The 27,181-nt window shown below is 41.2% G+C and overlaps 1 protein-coding gene across 3 annotated transcripts in view; it reads right to left on the bottom strand.

Annotated features, from left to right (window-relative positions):
* Window positions 1-27,181, bottom strand: part of NEK1 (NIMA related kinase 1) — a 215,009-nt gene that overhangs the window by 132,531 nt on the left and 55,297 nt on the right. For all 3 annotated transcript variants that reach the window (XM_032634868.1, XM_032634869.1, XM_032634870.1), the window contains exons 10-16: window positions 26,211-26,271; window positions 23,112-23,263; window positions 10,541-10,600; window positions 10,241-10,300; window positions 10,099-10,146; window positions 9,535-9,609; window positions 3,806-3,969 (exon numbers count right to left, since the gene is read on the bottom strand). In XM_032634868.1, coding sequence (XP_032490759.1) covers window positions 3,806-3,969; window positions 9,535-9,609; window positions 10,099-10,146; window positions 10,241-10,300; window positions 10,541-10,600; window positions 23,112-23,263; window positions 26,211-26,271 — 620 coding nt within the window. The remainder of the gene's footprint in view (window positions 1-3,805; window positions 3,970-9,534; window positions 9,610-10,098; window positions 10,147-10,240; window positions 10,301-10,540; window positions 10,601-23,111; window positions 23,264-26,210; window positions 26,272-27,181) is intronic.

The raw sequence follows: 27,181 nt of genomic DNA, 5'->3' as shown, positions 1-27,181 counted from the left end.
CATCACTGAGTTTTCAACAGTTGTCAACAACATAAAGAAACGACTAATATAATTTTCACAAATCCAAATTTATTTAATCCCAAAGGACAATCTGCATTCTAAGACTGTGTCACCCTACTTTTTTCACATTAAAATGTTCATTCTTTTACCAAAGGATGGAATTAGGGCTGAGAAACTTTTTTTTTAAATGAGCTTACTTGGCAAATTAAAAGTTGGAAGTCCTCAATCAGGTCTCCAATTTTATTTTATTTTTCATTTTATAGACCTAGTAAGTACCTGTCAACCTAAACCAACGCCAGAAAAGTAGGAATTAACCAGCAAAAATTTGGGCAAGGGAGGGCAGCAGGTACACAGGAACAAGGATGAGGAAAAAACATGTCTTTTAAGTCTGCACTCCCAGAACTCTGGAAAGAAAGAGCAGAAGATAAGGCCAAGGAAGGACACAGGCCTCCAAGAGACACTGCAGGCCACTTAGGGGCTGCAATTTGATCCAAGAGGCAATGAAAGGTCATTAGGTCAACTTTTTAGTGTATGCTATTTACAAACCTTTTCCAAGGGTATATTTATTTGGTCAGATAATTTTTCAGACTCAAAACTATATCAAATTCCCATTAAGTTTTCTCTAAATCAAGTTAGTTGTAGCTATGGTCTACTGAGATTATTTTGTTTCCTGATCAATCATACAACGTATCTACTATTTCTTTCCACTTTATGTCTTCTGGAAATATGACTATATCCTTTGAATGTTTTTTCTATGTCCTCTTTAAAAATGGAGATTAGTTACAGGAGGACACGCTTCTAAAACTTTTTTAATTTGGACATCAAAATATTAACCAGCATCCTCTGAATATAATTCTTTAACCAATGACTAATCCACCTAACAATTTTTATTTATATTTCTTTACCATGTCTACACTGAGACACCCTGGTAACAGTATCCTGCTGAAGTTTATATACCCCACTAGGTATCTAAGTAATTTTTTCACAATGCCTCTAAGGCCAAAAGAAATACCTAGCAGTCCCATTCATTAAACAGTTAGGTCAAAACTGCTGAACAGTATGGTCTACACTTTGTCCAACAGATGTAGTTACGTTTCCCTCACAACTGTAAAATATCCAAGGCACTGTGAGGCTCCAACTTGACTCAGCACACAGGTTGAGAACTATAGCTCTAGCCTACAACCCTAAAAAGAAATAAAGGCTGTATCTGACAAAATCCATTCTCTGTGAATTTATGCTGCATTGCAGTGATGACTGCTTCCTTTTTTCTTTCTTTTTTTTTTTTTGCGGTACACGGGCCTCTCACTGTTGTGGCCTCTTCCGTTGCAGAGCACAGGCTCCGGACACACAGGCTCAGTGGCCATGGCTCACAGGCCCAGCCGCTCCGTGGCATGCGGGATCTTCCCAGACCGGGGCACGAACCCGTGTCCCCTGCATTGGCAGGCGGACTCTCAACCACTGCATCACCAGGGAAGCCCGACTGCTTCCTTTTAAGATGTTTGCAGGCTCTACTTTTAATCTTGCCTGGGATGAACATGAAAAAAACTAGTCTAGTTTTTAGAATCTGCCTTTTGAAAATTATATGATACTTGATGATCTCCAGTTTGCTATCAATTCTTCCATTTTCTACGTCCTCACATAAAACCAAAATAAATTCAATGAATATATATGAAAGTTCATTCAGTATTTGGTATCATGTTTAATCTTTCAAGTACCCAATATTTTAAAATTTTATAACCAACTAAACCAATAACTGTTTTGCCTGTTCACTAGTAGTATCTCAAGAAGCTGAGAAGTCCTTAAAACGGTGCTCGAGGAGCTCAACTCTACACTCAGACGGACTTAGTTTAAATCCTACCTCCGCCACTTACTAGTGGCCTGACCATACACAGGTTTTAAATCTCTGCAGGTCCTAATTTCTTCATCTTATTAAAAGAGTGATATCTAATTCAAAGGGATGCTGTGATAAGTAAATATAACTTGGTACATAATAAGTATGCAATAAATAATATCTATTGTCAATAATAACAAGTTCAAAGCAACATAAGAAAAGGTATACTATATGTTTGAGTACTGCTAAACCCCCCAAAGTTAGCAGAAAGGAAATGATAAACGATCTCACAATCACAAATGGTTGAAAAGCTGAAAATTAAAATATTGAAACTATATCTGATGCTCAAACAAAGACTGAATGGAAGTTGTGTTCTAGTGGAAGAAGTAACTGAGATACACAGTCATTGAAGACAATATGAAAGAAGTGTAAATGTATGTGAACATTCAAGGTTATATGGGAGCCTGATGCAAATGGACCACACTAGTCCATTACTCGTCACTCCAACTGTGAAGAACCAAGAAACCTTATGGAAGATGAACAGCATGAAGATGCATAACATAGTTTTCCCTATTTTCTTTATACTATACACATTTATTTTAAGAGATCTGATTAAAATTAAACAAAAAAAGGGGCTTCCCTGGTGGCGCAGTGGTTGAGAGTCCGCCTGCCGAGGCAGGGGACACGGGTTCGTGCCCCGGTCCGGGAGGATCCCACATGCCGCAGAGTGGCTGGGCCCGTGAGCCATGGCCGCTAAGCCTGCGCGTCCGGAGCCTGTGCTCCGCAACGGGAGAGGCCACAACAGTGAGAGGTCCGGGTACCGCAAAAAATAAAAAATAAAAAGCCATACAAATTATATAGTAGAAAGGTCAATAATACCAGCGGATAAAACCCCACACAAAAATCTTCTTTACCATTTCATAAAAAACATGCATATGTGGAAGTCTGTAGCCCTCTTTTCTCAAAAATGGGAAGTATTTACAATTAGCTTAACACTTCAGGCTACTGTATATAATTCATAATGTTAATTTGTATTCCCCTCAATTATTTACCTCTGCTCAGCTACCTTTTAATAATCTTTTATAATTGGGAGAGCCATGAAGAGTTTTATCACACTCAAAAGTATTCTCTGTAAAATGACAAATTAAATTTTCACAAAATGGTATCTGCTCTTAACTGGAACGTTTTATGGAAGAAATGGGAAGATCTAAAAAAACACATATGCATACTTTAAAAAAAGGAACTATGCAAGTTAAAACTATTGACTGCAACCATATTAAATTAATTAATGGAAGAAAAGAAAAAACCCAATGAACAGGATCATAGTGAGCCATCGATCAGAGATGAACATGCAGAGAAAGAAACAGAAAAGTGGGGTTCTAAGTAATGAGGAAAAGGAAGACCCAAAGGCATGTCTTGGATTTCTGCATAGAATGTAATTCCATTTTAAATATATTCTGATTTATTTAAAGCAAGTGGATAAAGTTATTACAACCATATGTTGGTTCAAAGTTATCACATGTTCCTTTAAATAGTATGTGCAGCCTATAACATATATAAGCTACAAAAATCAGGCTGAAGAGCTACATGTTTTCCACATGTAATCAAGGGCCAAATTTGCACATAAGAAAATGACTGCATCCAGAAGGCAAAAAATATTCTATATAACGGAGAAAACACCCGGAAGGTGTAGGTATTAGGCTGTACATGGCCTAAAACAAATTTACAAGCAAGGGTGAATTTATGGATCATCACGGTCCAACCTGTTTATATTGGCTTGTTTAGACACGGCCTTCAATCTTTTCCAAGTTTTTCTAAGAGCATCGGCATCAGAGGAATGGGGATGACCTGCAGCCCCCTTGGGAAATCCTGGATGTACTCCAGGTGGGATTCCTCTGCCAATAAATACACATGATGACTTCCATTATTTTCTCTAAAGCAAAGCACAAGCAACTTCTGCAGAACATGCCATACCTTTCTGGAAGCCTTCGGCCATGTCTTTCTCCTTTCCACTTAGCTTCATTATCTTCTGCTCTTTGTTGCTGCATTTGATCAAAAATGGCATGGTAATGTTCATACTGTCCTCGAGAAGAAAAAGATGATGGAGCCACAGCCCCTCCACTGCCAAAAAGGGGAGCCTAGGAATCAAACAAAGAGCTCTCACATGCTTGTCTCACAAGACCTAAAAGGTCTGTACTACCCTCAAAAGAAAAAAGTAAATTTCAACACTTGACTCTTAAAAAGCAATTACCTAATTTAATGTTTTCCTACTATATTATAACCATTAACAATCAAAAACTAGTATACTTTGTTACTAACAATAAAGCTTAATTCAATGTAACTAAAATATAAACTATCACTAAATTTATGTAACTATGAAAAAACTTGGTCTTAATTAACAAGTTTTGAAACAAGTTTCTAGTATACATTTTATGTGAGCCCATCCTATTAAGTTTAAATATGTATAGCTTATAAATAAAACAGAGCCTGCTTTTTGTAACACTCAAAATTATATCTAACGAAAACATATGGCATTTAACATACCCCAAATCCAATTCAACAAGCAATGAGGATATAAACACCACTGAAACATACTCTAGGTGTAAATAAAAGAAACAAAACAACATACCAATCCTTAAGCAGTTGACAAACAAACTGGGAACCAAAGTGTAAAGCTTGAAAAACATTTCATTTCCTGTAGTAAATGAGTGGCCACAGGCACACCGTAAAGTAGTAAATACTGAACAAATTTACAAAATAGAAAAAAAAATTATGAGAAATAAAAATTCCAAAAAAAAAAATCACTGGAGAAAAATATTATTCAACCCAGCCTTGAAAGCAATGTAACAAAGAAAGAGTAAATGATTAAGTATGAACCATGGTATTAAAGTAAAACTTAAAGTAAAAAATAAGCACTGGAAGTGTATGTTTAGGTGTTGGCAGTAGGGGGAAAAAGGACGCAGGAAGACACAAGAAGTTAACTAGAAAGAAGGCAGATAGGAAGTGTTATTTGGTCCTAAAAGGTCATCACAGGTAACTACCCTCAGCTGTGCGAGTTCATAGACTAAACAACAGAAAGCAAGCATACATTTTCTAGCAGGAAAGTGCACTAAGACAGTTTCTTAGAAGGTTGGTGGGACTTCCCTGGTGGTGCAGTGGTTAAAAATCCGCCTGCCAATGCAGCGGACAAGGGTTCGAGCCCTGGTCCAGGAAGATCCCATGTGCCACGGAGCAACTAGGCCTGTGCGCCACAACTACTGAGCCGGCGCTCTAGAGCCTGCAAGCCACAACTACTGAAGCCTGTGCACCTAGAGCCCGTGCTCTGCAACGAGAAGCCACCGCAATGAGAAGCTCATGCACCGCAACAAAGAGTAGCCCCCGCTCACCACAACTAGAGAAACCCCGTGTGAAGCAACGAAGACCCAATGCAGCCAAAAATAAACAAATAAAGTTTAAAAAAAAAGGTCAGTAAGTCAAATTACGCATGATAAGCAAGAATAAGAGAGAGAACAAAGTAGAGGAACTAATTAGAAGCCTTGCTGCACTGACACCAAGCCAAGAAGCCTGCGAGCAAAGAAAGGCAATCAGAGAAGAAGTCAACGGTGAAAGGAGCTGTGGGTTCTCTGCGGAAATAACAAAGGATGAAGGCAAAGGCATAGGACACAGCCTCAGAACACACGCACCCAAGCGCATGGAAAACTCACAGAAAACAGAGATGTCAGGATGAGAGTTGAGTAAGTGTAGAATGTTACAGAGGTCAGGGGGCAAGAACTGCACTGCAAAGAGGAAATAGGAACCTAAGAGGCAGAGGCCAGCAGCACCAAAACGAAGACAAAGTGACATGACTCAAGTGGAGGGGCAGCACTCAAACGCAGATGAGAGCAGAAGCCAGAACACTGCCCGGAAAGGGAGAAGAGCTTCCAGGTGACGACATCCTGAGGAAGAAGTCTGGCTAAGGAAAATACGAGAACCAAATAAAAGGCATTTCAGGTACCCAGTGAGATAAAACTTGTGTTAACATCTTGACGCAAGAACTGTGTACAGTATTATAAGAAAGCCTGATTTTTAAAAAAGTCAGCTGAAGATAAAAATAGAAAACTGATTCAAGATGCTTGAATAGCAAGAGATGAAAGTTGCTAGAAATAGGGAAGATACCTCATTAGGCAGGAAACTCCATCAAGGTGATTTTCATATACATTTTCAAAATGTGCATCTCAGGGCAAGATTATCAGAATCACAATTCTGGTAAAAGGTGGTCATACCTCCTACGAGCCTGGTTCCTCAAGTTTAGTCTGGCGCTAATATCAACTTAAGGTTGAGTGTTCTAAGTTTTCTCTCTAGCAAAATCAAATGTATGTACATATCTCTGAAGATACCTATATTCAAAATAATGCTGAAAACACTGTACTAGAATACTGAAACAACAGGATCTTTTAAACATGACTTTATTCACCAATTATAAGCGCAGGTTGATGTTCTGACAAATACAGACACTCTCGGAACCACTACCACAATCGAAAGCACATCCATCACCCCAAAAGGTCCCTCATGTTCCTTTGCAGCCAACATCCCCTCCCTCCTTCTAGCAAACACTGATCTGCTCTCTGTCACAGAAATTGGATTTGCCTTTTCTTATCATTTCATATAAATGGATTCATACAAAATGTACTCTTGTGCCTGGCTTCTTTCACTCAGTATGCTGTTGACTGACCCATGTTGTTGCATGTATTAACAGGCTATTCCTTTTCAATGCTGAGCAGCATTCCAATATATTGTCAAACAACAGATACACTCTTATATATAATGGCTATCTATATAATCAAACTATATATGTGGAACATTTCATAATTTTTCTAAAAACACACTTTCATAAGAGATATATCAAAAATGGATAAAGCACTGAAAATCAACTACAATTTAAAAAAAGAAAAAAATACCTACCAGAAGAATCAAAAAGAAAAAATGGACAAAGCAAAAAGTCCCAGATTTTGCAGATACTAAGTAATCAAGGACAGTAGGTTATTTATACTGTGCATAATGTCTTGGTATTTAGAGGTATATAATAATAGAATATTAACTTTGAAATATTTCCCTTAATGTTTAGTTTTTGTTTTATCTTTATTTTGGGGAATCTCCTTAATTTGATTCACATTTTATTGAGCTTCCAGGTCCTTATCAACTGTACAGAAATCAAACAGCTGAAGAAGTTAAATATTTCAAACCTCATAGGGAATAAGTACAGAAACTAACATAGACTTTGCTTTACATCATGGAAAATAAATTGTTTTATTAATCCTCACAGAAAGCAGTATAGAAGTTTATGAAGCTAAGCAGAAACCTATTAAGCACATAGTATCTCACACTGTTGAGAAACTATAATCAAACATTGGTAAAACTGGACTTTAGGATTAAATATGGCTTTAGACATCATAGGAAAAAAAGGTGCTTTACTGCATAAAGAAGATATACGCAAACGGAGAAGAAAAAATAATCAAATTCTCAACACTGATCATGGACTAATATAAAATGCTTGACAAGATCTGAGGGCCTGCACTTTGGTAAGATTTTACTTTCTAATCATATAAGATATAGGGTTAGTCATTTTAGAATGGGCCAAATTCTGTCTGAGTCATTCCTTATCACTCAGGAGGTTAAAAGTTCAATTTCATAGTAAATTGGATAGTACAGTACAAAAATAGTAAAGTACAATTTTAAAGATAAAATTGTATTACTAAAAACTGTATAAGTCTATATTAATACAGAATTAGAAAAAGTGACTCCTACTGGGTTATTGATATGTAATACGAAAAATGTGTCATCTCAAGACACTGAAATACAAACCAAGAAAGCCAGGGCAGAACATGTATATCTACATAAACAGATAAATTTTTATTCAAATCACATCTTTCGGGGAAAAAGAAACAAGTAAGAATGGTAATCATTTCAACTTAACAAATATCTACTGGGCACCTAAATACCAAGTTTATTGAGCAAGGTCAGGCGAATTCACAGTTTAAAGACCTTAAGTAACAGTTGATTGGATTATACAAATTAAAACTGATAGTACAGAGGAATAATAGTATGTATTCACTTTTTATTGCTGTGTCATAAAGTACTACAAACTCAGCAGCTTAAGACAGACCCATTTGTGGTCTCAGGAGTCTGGGCATGGTTAGCAGGGTCCTCTGCTGGGGGTCTCACCAGGCAGAAATCAAGGTGTCAGCCAGGGCTGCCACCCTCATCTGAGGCTCAGGATCCTCTTCCAAGCTCATTGGTTCCTGGCAGAATTCACTCCCTTGTGGCTGTCACGGCTAAGGTCACCAAATTCTTGCTAGCTGTTGGTCAGAGACCACTATCAGCTCCCACAGGACACCTGTGCTTCCCTGCCACGTGAACGCGTGCTTTTTCCCAGGCCAGCAGAAGCTGTCTCTCTGACCTTCTCCCTTCCAGGCTGCTATGAGGGAGGCTTATAAAATAGTGACGTGACCACAGGAGTGGCTACCCCATCAGCAGGGCCATACAACACAGCCTAAGAGGCTGTGACACACCCTGTTCACAGGTTCCCCCATGCTCCAGTAGAGGGATAACATCAGGCCTGACCCCTGGAGTCAGGAATTTTGGGACCACCTTAGAATTCGGCATGTAAAGGATGTTATGAGGGTGAAAGAAGAAATGCAAGATTCAGACTGGCAGAGCAAGGAAAGGAAAAGGAGCTTAACAGGTGAGTCCTTGCAGGCCAAGCTCAGGCACTGCTCTTGAAATTCATTCCTCCTTCCTTCCTCCCTCCCTCCCTCCCTTCTCTTTCTTTGTTTCTTTCTTTTCTTTTTCTTTCTTCCTTTCTTTCTTTCCTTTCTTTCTTTCTCTTTCTTTCTTTCCTTTCTTTTTCTTTCTTTCTTTCTTTCTTTTCTTTCTTTCTTTCCTTCCTTTTCTTTCTTTTTCTTTCTTTTCTTTCCTTCCTTCCTTCTCTTTCTTTCTCTTTCTTTCCCTCCCTTCCTCTCTCTCTCTCTCTCTTTCTTTCTTTCTTCTTTTAAATGAAGAAATTAAGGCTCAGGAAAGTTAAGTAACTTGCCCAAGGTTGTACAGTGTGGATCTGCCCAAAGGAAATGTCTGACTTAACCTACCTAGGTAAATGGCTGGTTAGGTCACTGGTTACCTAGGTAAATGGCTGGAGGTAGGAGTGAGAGTGAGGAGGGACGGAGGGTGCTTTCAGGTAAAGACTAATACAGGTATCAGGACGTAGCTCCAGCAGGCCACACACAGTGGGGAAACTGCAGTACGGTCCTTAGCTCAGCATGACTAGAGCGCATGGCACGACCAGGATGAGTGCGGAGAGACTGGCAGGGCCCCGCTTAGTACGGGTCTCCTGGAAACGGAATCTTCAGGTCTGCGTGAAGCTAGAGGAGGACTTTAGGCAGAGTGGAGACAAACTGTATTTGATTTTTAAAAAACGCCTCAGGCAGGAATGGTGTATCACAGCCTTCACAGCAAACTTTTTATGCAATTTTAACAGTGTCACATATTAGTTATCAGTACAAATTACAAACCATATACGTGCAGGAAAACTAAGGAGTCATAATAGATGCTGAAGAACTCTAGTAAAAAGTAAGTGTATCCCCCCAAAAAGCCAATTGTATACCTTTTCAAGAGCAGGAGGAAACTGGAGAAAAAGCACTAGTGTAAGTGCACTGGCACCAAAGGCCTACCTTCATTTCACCGCTTCCACCAGCACTCAGCACGTTTCTCCATCCTTGTTCCCTGGCCCTATTTATTTTCTCCAACTTTTGGGGAAAAGAAACAAACAAAACACCATTTCAAATATTTAGTATAAAGTACATGAAATACATTTAGAAATAAAATGGAATCAGTGTATCCCTTTTAAAAAAAAAAGGGCGGGGGGGACTTCCCTGGTGGCACAGTGGTTGGGAGTCCTCCTGCCGATGCAGGGGACACGGGTTTGATCCCTGGTCTGGGAGGATCCCGCGTGCCGCGGAGTGGCTGAGCCCGTGTGCCACAGCAACTGATCCTGCGCTCTCGAGCCCGCAAGCCACAACTACTGAGCCCGCAGGCCTACAGCCCGTGCTCCGCAGCAAGAGAGGCCACCACGACGAGAAGCAAGTGCACTGCAGCGAGCCGTGGCCCCCACTCACCGCAACTAGAGAGGACCAGCGTGCAGCAAAGGGGACCCAACGCAGCCAGGGGAAAAAAAAAAAAAAGGCGCATGTGTAGGAGGCAGTGCAGCACACCGGGGAAATGGACCATCCTCTTACCCTTTCCTTTTCTTGCCTTTTCATCTGTTCAGCCTTCATTAAACTAATCTGTAACAAGTTTTAAAGACAAACTTTTTAGAACACTTGAAACTATTATCCTCTCCAACTTGGCAGGGGAAAAAAGTAAGAGCGAAATAACTACCTGATCCTTTTGTTTCTTTTCTTTTTCATTCAATTCCAACCTTCTCTTCCTTGCTGGTTCCTTAAATAAAAAAAAGAACAGTTTTTAATCAATAATAAATATTACTTCTTCTAGTTTCATCAGTAAAGCTAGCATACCAATGGTAGACATATGCCCAGGGAGGTTAAAAAACAGAAATAAGTTAGAGGTATTTGTTTGAAAGAAATAAGGAGGAAAGGTTTGGAGGTTTTATAAGATTTGTTTCTTCTTTTATAATTATTTTTACAAAGCTTTAAAATAAGCAGACAGATGTCTTTATACCTCAAACAGTTTCCTCCTTTCTTCTCCAGGATTCACTTTCTTCACTGGACTTTGATGGGCCTGGACAAAAAGCAAAACTACAAATTAGATAAGGATTTTGAAAAATTCAAATGTATGGAAATTTAAAACAGGAAAAAATGTAAAGTCAATACTGCCATAACTGTCTTTCAAAATATATTATCCCTGGGGCTTCCCCGGTGGTACAGTGGTTAAGAATCTGCCTGCCAATGCAGGGGACGTGGGTTCGATCCCTGGTCCGGGAAGATACCACATGCCGCGGAGCAACTAAGTCTGTGCACCACAACTACTGAGCCTGTGCTCTAGAGCTGGCGAGCCACAACTACTGAGCCCGCGTGACACAACTACTGAAGCTGACGCGCCTAGAGCCTGTGCTCCGCAACAAGAGAAGCCACCGCGATGAGAAGCCTGCACACCGCAACGAAGAGTAGCCCCCGCTCGCAGTGATTAGAGAAAGCCCACGCGCAGCAATTAGAGAAAGCCTACACACAGCAATGAAGACCCAATGCAGCCAAAAATAAATAAATAAATAAATAAATAAATTTTTTTAATAAATAAAAATAATGTCACCTATAAAGAAGTAGATAAAGGACATACAGAGAGGTTAGCAAAAATAAAGGAAATAGCCAGTAACTACCACCCAAGTCAAGGCACAGAATACTGCCAATAAGCAGAAGCCCTCCACCAGAGAGGTAGCCACCATCCTGACTTTACTAATCACTATCTTGCCTGTCTTTATGGCTTTGCCAATTATGTATGCCTTCCTAAGCAATACAGTTTAGTTTTCTGTGTTCTGAGTTGTATATTAATGGAATTACACAATATATATTCCTTTGTATCTCACTTCTGGTGCTCAACATTGTTTTCAGAATTGTCCATGTTATTATTTGCATCTGCATTTGTTTCCTTCATTGATAAGTAATACTCCATTGATGTTGATTCCTTTCTTGCATAGTTATCTTGCACTTTTCTCAGCAGGTCTAAAGTATTTGAGAATTGGGAGACTGGGATTGACATATATACACTAATATGTATAAAACAGATAATAAGAACCTGCTGCATAAAAATAAATAAACAATGAAGTATTTGCGGCGTCTGTCGCTGCGTCGCTCCATTCCCTTTTCTGATCACTCATTGCTGCATGCTGAGCTTCTACCAGGCCACTTCACTGAACTCACTAGGAATGTGCTGCTGCTTCACTAGGATGTTCCACCTAGGGAATCATATCATGTGCAAATGTCTGTTTCCTCTTCTCTCCCAGTGTTTATGTTTCTTATTTCTTTCTCTTTTTAATTACATTAGCTAGGCTTCTGGAATAACATTAAATAATAGCAATCGTTGCAAACATCCTTGTTTTGCTCCTAACTTTAATGTAAATGCTTCCAATTTTTCAGTATTATGTATAATGCCTGACATGGGTTTCTAGTATATATAACTGTGTCATGTTAAGAACTTTCCCCTATATTTCTTGAATGAAAGAAATTTGGATTTTTAAAATTTATTTATTTATTTGTTTTTGGCTGCACTGGGTCTTCGCTGCTGCACGTGGGCTTTCTTTAGTTGCGGCGAGCGGGAGCTACTCTTTAACTTTTTTTTTTTTTTTTTTTTGCAGTACGCGGGCCTCTCACTGTTGTGGCCTCTCCCATTGCGGAGCACAGGCTCCGGACGTGCAGGCTCAACGGCCATGGCTCACGGGCCCAGCCGCTCTGCGACATGTGGGATCTTCCCGAACCGGGGCACGAACCCGTGTCCTCTGCATCAGCAGGCAGACTCTCAACCACTGCGCCACCAGGGAAGCCCGGGAGCTACTCTTTGTTGTGGTGCGCAGGCTTCTCCTTGAGGTGGCTTCTCCTCTTGTGAAGCACGGGCTCTAGGCACACGGGCTTCAGTAATTGTGGCATGTGGGCTCAGTAGTTGTGGTGCACGGGCTCTAGAGCGCAGGCTCAGTAGTTGTGGCGCATGGGCTTAGCTGCTCCACAGCATGTGGGATCTTCCTGGACCAGGGCTGGAACCTGTGTCCCCTGCATTGAGAGGTGGATTCTTAACCACTGCGCCACCAGGGAGGCCACTGGATCATTTTTAAAAACCATTTTATTGAGGTACGATGGACATACAAAAAGTTGTACATGTTCAATGTATACAACCAAAGAAGTTTTTTTTTTAAACTGTTAAATTCTACTCAACTTTCAGTATCTACCGAGATCATTTATGTATGATTTTCTCAACTTACTAATGAAGTGAAATTAATCAGTTTCCTACTGTTGAACCATCCTTGCATCCCAAAATGTATCCTATTTAATAATTCTTAAATCATTCTTTTGATAAATGGTTTGAGTTTTTGAAAAACTTCTTTTAGGATTTCTGCATGTGTGCTCATAAGTATAATGACCCATGGATTTCTTTCTTTTTTTATCTTGGGCTAGCTACTCAATTTTGTGAGCAATGTTAAGCCTACTGTATGATCAGTGTTTCAAACCGTTCAAAATACAATTCCATACACCAAAAAAGATTAAAAGTATTTACAGGAAACTCTAGTTATTTATCATGAACGAATTTTAAATTTTTCAGCTACCTTAGGAAAAAATGAATATAAAAAGAAACACTGTACAAAATTATTTACCAATGTTGGGTTTCAACTCAAAGGAAAGCAAATGCTACTTTAAAAAAATTATTTCAGTGGTCATTTACATTATTAGTAAAATAATTCAGCATTTGATTATATCATTAAAGTGTCTCCACTAACAATTCCATTTCAATAGCAGCTGTATTTTGGCAAAAGTCAATGTTATGAAATTACTCTCATATACCACTTATTGCTTCTACTTCCTAAATTTTGTAAAATGACCATAATGGATAAGCACTAAAATTCTAAATGCGAATTCAGAATATTACAAAACAAATATGACCCACAATCAATATGAAATTAATATAATTCCAGAAATATATTACTGTTAAGATATTATATAGCTACAATACATAAAAAAGAACTAGAAAGGCACCAAAAGTTTCCTTTCACTAAAAAAAAAAAAATTCAAAAAGATATTTAAAGTTTCTGCTTACTTTAGAAAGCAACATGATACATAATTTAAACACAATTTCTTCCTTAGGAAATGCAACTAACTTATTTTAATGAATACATTATTTAATCTGAGCACAATAAAATGATAATATTTACAATATGTAACATCATCAAATGGGTTGATAAACTGTTAAAATGAGAATAATGATTCTCTTATACTGTGTTTTGGCATTTTAATTAAATGACCATTATAAACCAAATCCATTTTATTGATACAGTATGTTTTAAACTCAAAGCTACATCATCAATGTGATAAGTGGTATTAAGTCTCATACCAGGGACTTCCCTGGCAGTCCAGTGGTTAAGACTCGGCACTTCCACTGCAGGGGGCATAGGACTGATCCCTGGTTGGGGAACTAACATCTCGCAAGCCGCGCGGTGCAGCCCAAAAAACAAAAAAAAAACAAAACCTCACACCATGACTAACTAAATGGCAAGTTTACTCCCTGACAAAACGACCCAAGCAGTAGGTTCCCGGAACCGTCCCTTCTCCTCCTCACTGTATTATTAGGTCCTAACTCCTAACCTAATGCTGGCTAGTTATTTCAATTCAACCTTCACTTAAGCTGAACCATGTATCTCACCACCTCGCCCCAGGAAAGACACTAGGGTTAATGAGATGACAATAATACTGAAATATTTAAACAACAGTAGCTTTCAAACTTTTTGTAAAAGCAGCCCACTGTAAGAAATATATTTCAGGGCTTCCCTGGTGGTGCAGTGGTTGAGAGTCCGCCTGCCGATGCAGCAGACACAGGTTCGTGCCCTGGTCCGGGAAGATCCCACATGCCGCGGAGCGGCTGGGCCTGTGTGCCATGGCCGCTGAGCCTGCGCATCCGGAGCCTGTGCTCCGCAACAGGAGAGGCCACAACAGTGAGAAGCCCGCGTACCGCAAAAAAAAAAAAAAAACAAAAAAAAAACAAGAAATATATTTCACATCCAGGCCCAATTAAGATACATACACATACATACACACACACACACACACACACACACACACACACACACACACACACACACACCCAAGTTCCATAAAATACTTTTACTATGTGTAGCTGAGTCTGTTACTTTCCATTCTATTACTTAAAAAAAAAAGTCCGTGCTCTTCACCCACTAAATGGTTTTGCTACCACTAATAGATAGCAAACCCCTCTTTTAAAATAGTCAAGAGAGCGTTCTGGGGGCACTATTACTGAAGTACAAGGAAAAAACAGTTGTATATAATTTTTTTATGGCATTACAATCACAAAGTTAACATTTCAAAGTATGTTTTATATATATATAGAATTTAAACTAGTGGGGAATGCTACCCAGGAGCTTTGTAAAAATACATATTCCTTCCATACAAAAGAGTATTACTTGGCAATAAACAGCAATGAAGTACTGATACATGCTACAACATGGATACATGCTACAACCTTGAAAACACTATACTAAGCAAAAGAAGCCAGTCACAAAAGACCAGGTACTGTATGACTCCAGTTACATGAAATGTCCACAACAAGCAAATCTATACAGAGACAAAAGTAGATTAGCAGTTGCCCAGAGCTAAGGGTTGGGGAAGAATGGGGAGGGAATGCTAATGGGAAAAGGATTTTGTGGGGAGGCAAGGAAAATGTTCTAAAGTTGATTGTGGGGATGGTTGCACAACTCTTGCAAATTCATTGGAAACCATTTAATTCCAAACTTCAAATGGATGAGTTGTATAGTATGTGAGTTATATCTTGATAAAGCTATTTTCAAAAAACACATATCCCCAAGAGTTGCTGAATTATAATTTCTGGACACAGAGCCCTGCGTACTACATTTTAACAAGTTCCACAGGTGAACCCTTATGTAGCAGGTCTAGCACTGGTCTCCACATTTGTGAACCACGACACCCAACAACTTAAAAATATTAACATGAGTGATACAGCATCTCACTATACATGACCAGATTTACACCAGATTACACAACTGTGCACAACAAGAGAATGTTTAACTAAGACACCTGCGTACTCTTGGGTAAGTCACATGAAAGCAAGAGTTACATTCATGTTTTGGTTCTCCAGATTGCAGCCTCACATAAGATATACAAATATTTGTGAAATAAAAATGCCAAGCTGTTCCTCTGACATCACACAAGTGTTCTCAGAACACTATTTCTACACAGAAGAGAAAAATATGGTTACATAAAACATCCATATTAAACGAAAAGTGTTGTTTTGTTTCTTTGCCCAAGTCAGAACCAAAATACTGAAACATACTCACAGAGCTCCCTCTGGTGGCTTCATAACCACTCCTCTGTTTTAACTGAAGCCTTTAAGAAAACAGCTATGATTATTAATAGGAAGTGGAGCAAAGAAAGTTTTTATGACATGCAGATATTTTTAAGATATGCTGAGTAATAAAAACTTAATGTGTATTAGCTTAATTTTCTGCAGTTAAAAAGAGCCAGACAGGACTTCCCTGGTGGTGCACTGGTAAAGAATCTGCCTGCCAATGCAGGGGATACGGGTTCAATCCCTGGTCTGGGCAGATCCCACATGCTGCGGAGCAACTAAGCCCGTGAGCCACAACTACTGAGCCTGCTCTCTAGAGCCCACAAGCCACAACTACTGAGTCCATGTACCACAACTACTGAGCCTGCGCTCTAGAGCCTGTGAGCCACAACTACTGAGCCCGTGCACCACAACTACTGAAGCCTGTGCGCCTAGAGCCCGTGCTCTGCAACAAGAGAAGCCACTGCAGTGAGAAGCCCGCGCACCACAATGAAGAGTAGCCCCCGCTCACCGCAACTAGAGAAAGCCCGCACAGCAACTAAGACCCAATGCAGCCAAAAATTATTTTTAAAAAAGAGACAGGCACTATCAGTAAGGGGTTATGGTTTTCCTTATAAACTTCTCCTTTTCAAGCTTGATAGAAAGTTAAATTTAAAATTCTAAGAGCCATTATGAATTTGAATCTAAAAGATGCTTTAGATTTTCTGGGGACAAAATAAGTCTTTTAAAAAAATATATGAGGGCTTCCCTGGTGGCGCAGTGATTGAGAGTCCGCCTGTCGATGCAGGGGACAGGGGTTCGTGCCCTGGTCCGGGAAGATCCCACATGCCGCGGAGTGGCTGGGCCCGTGAGCCATAGCCTCTGAGCCTGTGCCTCCGGAGCCTGTGCTCCGCAACGGGAGAGGCCACAACAGTGAGAGGCCTGCGTACCGCAAAAAATAATAATAATAAAAATAAATAAATAAATAAATAATATGAGTCATATAAAAACCAAAAAAAAACCAACTTATTTTAAAAAATCACATTTAAAATAATTTAGACATTTAGTTTCTTTCCTTTAATTCTTTTCATTGTTAGGGTTTTTTTTTTGTGGTACGCAGGCCTCTCACCTCTGTGGCCTCTCCCGCTGCGGAGCACAGGCTCCGGACGCGCAGGCCCAGCGGCCATGGCTCACGGGCCCAGCCGCTCCGCGGCATGTGGGATCCTCCCGGACCGGGACACAAACCCACGTCCCCTGCATCGGCAGCGGACTCTCAACCACTGAGCCACCAGGGAAGCCCTTCATTGTTAGGTTTGAAAAACTTCACGCATGTGTCGTTTCTTTTATTTTTATTTAGTTTTTATTTACCTGAAATTTTTTCTAATTTGTTTTCATCATGGTAAAACACATATATAATTTACCATTTTAGAAAACAGTATGGAAGTTCCTTAAAAAACTAAAAATAGGGCTTCCCTGGTGGCGCAGTGGTTGAGAGTCCACCTGCCGATGCAGGGGACACGGTTTCGTGCCCTGGTCCGGGGGGATCCCCCATGCCGCGGAGCGGCTGGGCCCGTGAGCCATGGCCGCTGAGCCTGCGCGTCCGGAGCCTGTGCTCCGCAACGGGAGAGGTCACAACAGTGAGAGGCCCGCGTAACGCAAAAAAAAAAAAAAAAAAAAAAAAAAACTAAAAATAAAGCTACCATATGATCCAGCAACCCCACTCCTGGGTATACATCCAGAAAAACCAAAAATTCTAATTTGAAAAGAAACATGCACCCCAATGTTCACTGCAGCAGTATTCACAATAGCCAAGACATGGAAACAACCCAAGGGCCCATCAACAGACGACTGGCTTAAGAAGATGTGGTACGTATATACAAAAAGAATGAAAAGTTGCTATTTGCAGCAACATGGATGGACCTAGAGATTATTATGCTACGTGAAATAAGTTAGACAAAGACAAATACTATACGATACCACTTCTATGTGGAATCTAAAATATAATACAAATGAATGTATATGTAAAACAGAAATAGACTCACAGACACAGAAAACAAACTCATGGTTACCAAAAGGGAGAGGGACAAATTAGGAGTACGGGATTAACAAATAAAAACTACTATACATAAAACAGATAAGCACCACGGATTTACTGTATAGCACAGGAAATTAATACCCAATATCTTGTAATAACCTATAATGGAATATAATCTGCCCCCAACAATAAACTGAATCACTAGAATGCTGTACACCTGAAACTAACACAATATGATAGATCAACTATACTTCAGCTAAAAAAAATTTACCATTTTAACCATTTTTTTAGTGTACAATTCTGTGGCATTAAGTACATTCACACTGTCGTGCAAAGAAATCTGTCGTGAAACGTTGTTTAAATAAGCTGCATGATTATTTCATGTGCTAATTATTACTTAGTTCTCATTGGTCTGGTCTAGAAAATCATGCCAAATGCCTAAAAACTTTAAGGGCGACAACCTTGCCTGAACTCCAAAACTCTTATAACCATCACCTGAATCATGTACCTGTCACTAACTATTTGATGGGATGGTATCTGCTATTCAGGATATTATTAATACCACAGCATGCTGCTCTTGCATACTGAATAAATGCTAACTGAAAATGAGGGAAACATTAAGAACACCAACACACTGTTTGATTCGACCAGCCATGTGAAAGAATAAACACTCGGCTACGATCCCACACAAGGGTGAGGACCACCTGCTACATCTTCAGCCCAGCCTCACCAAGCGCTCTGATCTCTCCACTGGTCAGGTGAACACTTGGCCCAGAGATAAGGCAAATGACCTTCTACAAGTCCACCCAAGTATGTATTTGGGTTACAAGAGAAAGTTAAAGGGATCGTATTAATTTTTAGTCTCTTCAGTACAGCTACCGATAATAATCTTGTCTTCCTAACTGAAGAAAATAGCTATTGCGTCTATTTTTTTCCTCCTGTGACCTTATGGAGTACAGACACATCCCAGTGTGCTCAGGAGTTGGTCATTATCATTTTTTTCTCTCTTGGTTTTGTTTTTCTAATAGTTATCAATGTGCTAACAACGGCAACAAAATGGCCTCTGCACAGTTTTACTAACAACTTTTGGGTGTTATTCATTCTTTTAAAGAATTAACACTTGAGTGACTTGACAAACTCTGTTAGTGCTCTCTAATCCACTCATCACTCACTTATCCAGTCAGTGTTTACTGGGGGCCCCACTGGTTCAGGCACCAGTGAACAACATCACCCCTGCTCTCACAGATTCACACCTCCACGGAGGAGGCTGGAAACAAGCACATGCAAGAAAAACAGCAGAGGAAAAAGCACACGGAGCTGCGGGGGTGGGCCAGAAGGCTGGATGGCAGTTCTATCCATAGAGTTGCGAGCACAGCCCGGAAGGAAGGAAGGAGGAAAACCATGCAAGAGAGAGAGAGTCCTCCAGGAGAAGAGAGGAGCAAGTTCAAGTGCTCTTCCGCAGACAAGTGCTCGGCATGTCCGAGGACAGCAAGGTTTCATGAGCGCTGCTGGATGGAGACTAGCAAGGAGGGAGCAGAGATGAGACTTGCGGAGGTAACAAGGGCACCTTCTCTGAGCGGGAGGAAAGGCTGCTGGCACCTCTTGAGCAGGAAAGGGCGACGATTACCCTTCACCACCAGAGCAGCATTGAGGCTGCCGTGTGCAGACAGACGCAGGACGCCGGTCTGAGAGCAGTGAGGTCAGGCCGGGGAGGGCGAGGTGGCCTGGATCAGTGTTTGACAGAGTGGCGAGCAGCAGTCAGACTGCGAACAGGACAGGTTCTGCAGGCGGTGGACAGGATGTGACGGTGACGGGGCATCAGCGGACTTCAGGAGCGTGAGGCAAGACAAGAAGGATGAGCCTGGGGACGGCACGGGACATGGCGTTCAGACTTACACAGCCTCACGCTGGGATGCCCATCAGACACCCGGTTAGAAACGCGAGGACAGCACGGGTCTGGAGTTCAGGAAAAGAGTCCAGGCTCGAGACGCAGATGTGTCGGTTTACAGGTGCTGTCAGAGCGCGAGGATGGTCCGGGGAGGTGTCCCCGGCCGGCGTCCTGAAGCACTGGAGCGTCAGGGGTCAGCGACAGCAGGAGGAGCTTGCGCTGCAGCAAGAGGAGCAGGCAGGCAGGGAGGAGGACAGTCAGCAGAGTGCGGTATCTGGACTCACGTGAAGAGAACGTTAAAGGAAGAGCAGGTAATCAGTGAGTCCAAAACTGAGGCAGGGGAACAAGACACCTGACCCCTGGACATACCCAAGTGGGCTCCCTGCGGTCCTCGCCAGGAGCCGCGTCCTAACAGCCGTGACAAAGCAAGAGGAAAGGGTAAGCAAGGAAGCGAAGACGTACAGACAAGGCTGGGGGAAGTTCTGCCATTAAAGGAGCAGAGATACAGGGAAAGGGCTGGATCCAGGGAGACATGGGAGGGAGGATTTTGTTAAGAAGACTGAAGATATAACATGTCTGTTTGCTAACAGGAGTGATTCGGGAGAGAGGAAAAATATGATACCGAAGAGAGGGTGAAGTCCTTTAGCAGGCAGAAATACTAACAACAGATGGTCCACAAACAGCTGGGTCGGCTCTGGATCAAAACACAAATAGATCAGCACAGTAAGAGGAAGAAAGGCAGGATATTTACAAACACGTAGGACTGATTGGCAAGAGGGCTGCTGAGCGTGGGCAATTTCCTTCCACTTGCTTCTGTTTTCTCAGTGAAATAGGAAGCAAGGCCATACCCTGAGGTGAAGAGCAAGGAGAAAGCAGGAGATAACCATCCTGGAAAGTGGGAAGGGAACTGGACTGTGGAAACATAACAGGGTGGTAGCGGCAGTGCTTGCCTGACGCTGGGGGTTTAAATTTAAAGCGAGACCAGTTAGAACAGCTGCCTGTTTTCCTCACCACATTCCACTGGGGCAAGACAGTCGAGGTTCTGGAAACTATTACAACGAGAGAACATGAAATTAAAGCCGGAGAAAGAAAATAAAAATGAAGAAGGGATGGACAATGAAAAAACTAGCTAAGATCCACGGATCCAACAGAACAAAGAAGTTTTGGTGGCAGAGTCCTCAGGGAATGAGCTGAAAACACAGGAAGTAGTGGTCAGACAGTGGGTTACTTGTAACTGAGACTACGAAATAGATGCTATTATCGATGACAAATGTGATGGCATGACTACAGGGGAGAGTTCCAAGGTGAGGCAGGAGACACGATCACTGATGAAAGAACCATCAAGAAAACAAGGCCGTGCACTACTGCAAGGGTCATCTTCTCAGATACTGAAGTCACCAAGAATCATGACAGTGCGGGGAAGTGTCTAGGATGACCCTCACGGAGGCGCAGCAGCTGACACGAAGCCTGGCGGAGTGGCTTAGGGAGCAGGGGAGAATCTGGCAATGACAAGCGAGGACCACGCCTCCGTCAGCCGACCTCTAGGCCCAGCAGGACTGAGGGACCAGAGGGAAAACGGTCCCCAAGAGAGATGCATGACAGTGTTCAGGGCAAGCCAGATTTTAGAGCAAAAGAGGTGAAGACACTCTTGACAAGGTTAGAACACAGGGGAGTTTGCTGGTGATGTGCTCTCCAAGGCTCTGTGGAAGGGTTCGGGGGTGGGATCGGGGGAGGGTCAGAGCCTTAGGGAGCTGAGAGGCTACGGAATGAGGGCACGCCGGGGGCGCTGGGTGTCTTGTGGCGACTAAAGAAAAGAGGGCTAAAGGCTATGATGGAATTGTTCCACTTAGGCCTGAATAAACATGGTACCAAAAAACAGAAACACAAACGCTGTGTGCCAGCTGTCACAATGCCCCTCAGCTCGCAGTTCACCCTTCACCGTCCTGCTCGTGACCCTGGAGCTGGACAGGGCAAACCTCGGGCCTGCAGCAGGATGTAAGCTTTGTCCGCAGACCATGTTGGAGAAAGGGATGCTGCACAAGGAAAGGGCTTCTCTTCCTCTTGTCCCTGTGGGTGCAGGACAGGCGGTGACACCACCCCTGCAGGCAGAGTACCCCCGGCAGCCTCTCTGCGAGTTTCAGCGGCAGCCTCGAGGCCAGCTACCCGCCGCACCCGGTGCCCCAGCCGGGCAGCCCAGCCCAAAGGGCCCAGCAGTGCTGGCAGGCTCCTCCATGGGCCTCTCAGCACGGTTCACCCTATGAAGGTTCCAGGCGTCTGATCAGCTCCACAATGGACAGTCTCGCATCTGCCAGCCTCGGCCCTGGCACCTCAGCGAACTCCACTACCCAGGGGTCACCTCCATGCACACCCAGCAGGCTCTGAGTCTCAGCTTTAAGGGCAGGCGAGGTGATACTCTGGCCTCTGTCTCTCCTATGGGGCCCTGCCTCTGCACCAGGAGCAGTGCCTGCTTCCTGCGTCTGTCTGCTAGGCCTGTATTCTTTAGAGTTCTCTTTACCCCTTAGAAGTCAATTACCTAAAAACAGATCATCATGACTTACACCAAACTTCCCCCTATCAAATTATTATGTTTTCTGTCTCCTGACTGGACGCTGACTTACACAACTTATTTGAAGACTGCTTTACAAGGATCACGTTGAACTTTATCATAGCTTCTACACAAAGAGACAGACCACCGCTCCTAGGAGGTCTGCCTTACAGCATTACACACACCTTTGTAACTACATGTGTGTGTACGTGTATGCATGCATGTGCACACGCAGTGCAAACCAACAGGTTCCATATACCAGAGAACACAGCTAGTGACGTGAAGAAAAGTATCAAATTCCAGGAACTAATACTGTGTTCTTAGACACAACCCCTAAATGCTACAGGCCTTAATTTTCATCTGAAATATGACAGACTATATGATCATATTCCTCCAGCTCTATGATTTTATTTATCTCATCGTGAAATCTTAAATTCAAAATTTCCCCAAATTTTTATGATGTTTATCACAGATATTTACTTATTTTAGGCACAAAGACAAATGGCTCTGCTTAGGTTATTCAAAAATGATTTCATTTATAATGTTACTCTCTTTTTACTGCACCAGCTACTTTACTTAACTAATGTTTCTTTATGACTTCTGTAAGTCTCCCAAGTTTTAGAAGACTGGTGAAGCAGAGAACAATGTTCTTTAGTAACTTAATAAAAACAATCCTATGAATATCCAGATTAACTGAACTGAGTTACAATAAAATAAGGTCAAACCGAGCATGTTATTAATACAGTTTGTAGCATGATCATCATACCTGTTTATGTTTTTGGAGTGGTTTCTTTTCATGTAATTTTTTATCTCCGTATTTCTTATACGTTAAAGGGACTCCATATTTAGCAGCAGGCTTTGTAATTTTCTGAGCAGACACAACAGAAGCCAGGCTTTGTCCTGAACCTGGTCTTTTGGCTGTGTGAAAAAAATAGAAAAAAATTTTCAGAGTTCTTAATAGGAAACCCCTAATTTCAAAATTCTTCAAGATGGCCTTGTTCATGTTCACAATCACTGAGATCACTGAATCTGAGACTTTTCATTAAACGTCTCACTCCCTCCTTACCACACGGCAATGCCTCCATTAGGGCCATTCCACACCAAAGCCACTCTTTGAAAGAAGCAAGAAGCTAACTTGTTGAAATTTCTCACATGTTGAAACTTCTCACACAGAACAAGCACGTCCCTAAAACTGACTGTGGATGATGACTGCACGTATCTGTGAATATACTAAAAAACACTGACCTGTTGACTTTAAATGGGCGAATTGAATGGTATGCGGATTATATCTCAATACAGCTGTTAAAAATAAACTTTAAAAAGAACATTCAATGTCTTAGAAATTACTTTTGAAATCAGAATATAAACCTTAAGAGCAACTGTTAAACATTAATTCCATCACTATGAGCACTTTAATATTTGCTTCACATGTAGTCTGAGTAATGCCTACACCTACAGACCCATTGAGGAAGACGTACTTAAAAGAATCTCTATAGCTAAGGGTCCCATGAAATAAATATGTTTACGTACTGCTGGTAGGAATACAAACTGGTCAAACTTTCCAGAGAGCAATCTATATCAAGAACAATGTTTATGGGAATTCCCTGGAGGTCCAGTGGTTAGGATTCCACGCTTTCACTGCCAAGGGCACGGGTTCAATCCTTGGCTGGGGAACTAAGATCCCACAAGCCGCGCAGTGTGGCCAAAACAAACAAAAAAGAACAACGTCTATGAAGTGATTTTAAAGACATAAACAGAGAAACACAAAAATTTATACACAAGGATAAACCCTGCAGCATTCCGTATTAAACTTTTATTGAAGCTCAGACAAGATTCAGTCTTAGAACAATGACAAATTCAAGAAAAATAGACTAAAGTAATGAAAAAGAAAGTCTACACCATACGGCCATCAAAGATACTAAAGGAGGTCAAAGAGTCTCCTCTGCTCGAAGCCTTCCTGGAGCCCCTTCCTCCATGACCCCCTCCCCCTGCTCTGCCCCACTCCTCACTCAGCCTGCCCTCCATCCCAGGGGTGTACCATGTCCTAGAGCCACGTGATCAACCTCTGCCAACAAGCACGCTTCTTCTTTAAGAGGGGAATGGAGAAAAAAATTACCTGGGAGTTCACGAGGAAATACTACCATTAAATTCTGTTCTTCAAAGAATATTTAATTGTATTAGAAAATGATCAACATATAATACTGTGAATTAAAAGAAACGAACCTTTGTTTATATAACACAACCCCAATTTTCAATCATTACACATCTCCTATCACGGAAAAAAATATACCAAATATAACAGTCTGTGTTAACATTAGGGTAATTTCTATTTTCTTCTTTTTAATTTTTATAATGAACACATACTGTTCATATAATTTAGTAAACTCTTACAAAAATAAAAATAATATAAGCCATTTGATTGGCAGTTTAGAGATTCACAACTAATGTGTGAGATACAGTGTGGTACAGTAAGTTTTTCCAAACACATACTCCAACTGTATCAGAACAGGAACTAGGAAATGTGAGAAAAAAAATTTCCCCTTTGAAAATTCAACTGTAAGTTCCAATCGGAAGACAGATATACGAAGTCACACCGCTGCAACCTGGCTACTTATATTAACATAACCAAAGAAATACTGTGTAAAAAAAAAAAAGAAATACTGTGTGTACCAGAAAAGGGGCAAGAGGCAGAAAAGCACAAACACTCCCCAGAGAAGAGGGAGGATTACTTGTCTGGCTGCTGAGGTGTCTCATCTCAGAGGTGAGGCTCCCAGTAGGAGGAAGCTTCCTGCCCACGGGGAGGGGGCCCACAAGGTAGTGCCTCGCCATTACACATCTCCTCCATCCAGCTCCTCACACCAGAGTAGAGCAGAGCTCCTGCGCTGTGCTTCCCAGGAGGCTCGCCCACTGGGAAGAAAGTGCTGACACAGGGATTCCTTCCTGCCTGTGCGACAAGGAGGCTTTTGAAGAAGGTGTGACTCCTCGCCAGGAGGGACACGCTGACCCTGCCCTGGGTTTGTCTCATGAACTTGGTTCCAAGTGGATCTGATCTCCCAGGACTGCCAGTCTCGGCCGGCACAGAGGATGAGCCCCAGGGTGTTTAAGAAGAGCTAAACCCAGCTGGCCTCCCTAAGAACACACACTCACACCACATCCAGCTGATATGGACTCGCTTTTACGATACAGGATTTATTTTTATTAATGTGTTCATACTCAAACTGGAGTAGAACGTGCAAAGCATTATGTTTGAAAAACAACACAATCTTCAAATTTTAAATGACTTCCACTGATTTTAGAAACCCATTCTGAAATCATTCCATGCAGAAAAAATGTAATTTCCCTCTCACAGAGATACACTTACATACATAAACATAATATATAACCACACTCACAGCCCTACAAATATTCCACCACTGCTGGCCATACTTAAAAGAAAATCTATCCTTACTAAGGTGCCTGACTTCACACTGATTTACATTTAAAATATTCCAGAATACTAAATATTTCTCAAAGAAAACTATTTTACATAAATATTAAGTATTTCTCAAAGAAAATTAATTTACATAAAGATTTGCAGTCAACTAGGGCATTTTATAACATTTTGTAACAATGTTCTCAGAATATGAGCTGAACATTTGAATATGACAGATTTCAAAATAGAATTCATTTAAATAAGGCAGATAATAAAGGGCAATTTTGTTATGAATTCATCAGAACGTGTTGTATATTGCCACATAACATAAAAAATTTAAAGACGCATTTCCTCTGGATTACCCCAACTTACTACATCTACAAATACCTCTAGTATAATTAGTATACTGATTATGGCAAACAGGGGAAAGGATTCATATTAAATTTCATTTACCTGCAATAGGCTGTGCTCCAAACCTGGAAAATGTTTTTAGACAAAATTCTTCTGCAATAAGCTTAAATTGAAAGACAGGAGAAATCGTTAGAAAAAATGTTAAATTACCAAATTAAAAAAAAAAAACCTAGCCATTAATCAGAACACATTTTTTCCCTTTTTCAGTCACAATTATGCTGCCAAATAATGTGTACTAAAATCCAAGCTACCCATTCAACAAATTCCTCTCACGCTACCTTCTCCCCAGTCTTACCAATATCTTTTTATTATTTCTCTGGACAAGCTCTCTTCTTGAATTAACAAAACGCACCTCCCAGGCCCCTGCACATTGCCTTGCCTGTTCTGCGTTTCAGCGATTTAACAACACTGCCCTCCATCTGGAATAACCTCTGTATCGAGGTGCATCCGTCTCCCTCATCTACTTCAAAACTGCTGAAGAATCACTTCATTATCCCTCCCCTGGATTAACCTCTCGGTTATTTCAACTTTACTCTGAATCTTCTCAGCATCTCCACTGAGTTTTCGATCTTATCAATATATAATTGTAAACATATTACTGGATAAAAATTTGAATATTCTTTTTTTTACATCTTTATTGGAGTATAATTGCTTTACAATGGTGTGCTAGTTTCTGCTTTATAACAAAGCGAATCAGTTATACATATACATATGTTCCCATATCTCTTCCCTCTTGCGTCTCCCTCCCTCGCACCCTCCCTATCCCACCCCTCTAGGTGGTCACAAAGCACCGAGCTGATCTCCCTGTGCTATGCGGCTGCTTCCCACTAGCTATCTATTTTACGTTTGGTAGTGTATATATGTCCATGCCACTCTCTCACTTTGTCACAGCTTACCCTTCCCCTCCCCTATTTGAATATTCTTACATAACTTAAAAGTTATCTCCTTTTACTATTACTACAACACTCCACTACTTATTTTGAGAAGCGGAAATCATTAGTATTTCCTGCAAG

Source organism: Phocoena sinus, chromosome 6 (assembly GCF_008692025.1).
Source record: "Phocoena sinus isolate mPhoSin1 chromosome 6, mPhoSin1.pri, whole genome shotgun sequence".
In the NCBI taxonomy this organism is placed as follows: Eukaryota; Metazoa; Chordata; class Mammalia; order Artiodactyla; family Phocoenidae; genus Phocoena; species Phocoena sinus.
Note: the sequence above shows the minus strand (reverse complement) of the source record. Positions and strands in the feature narration are given on the sequence as shown.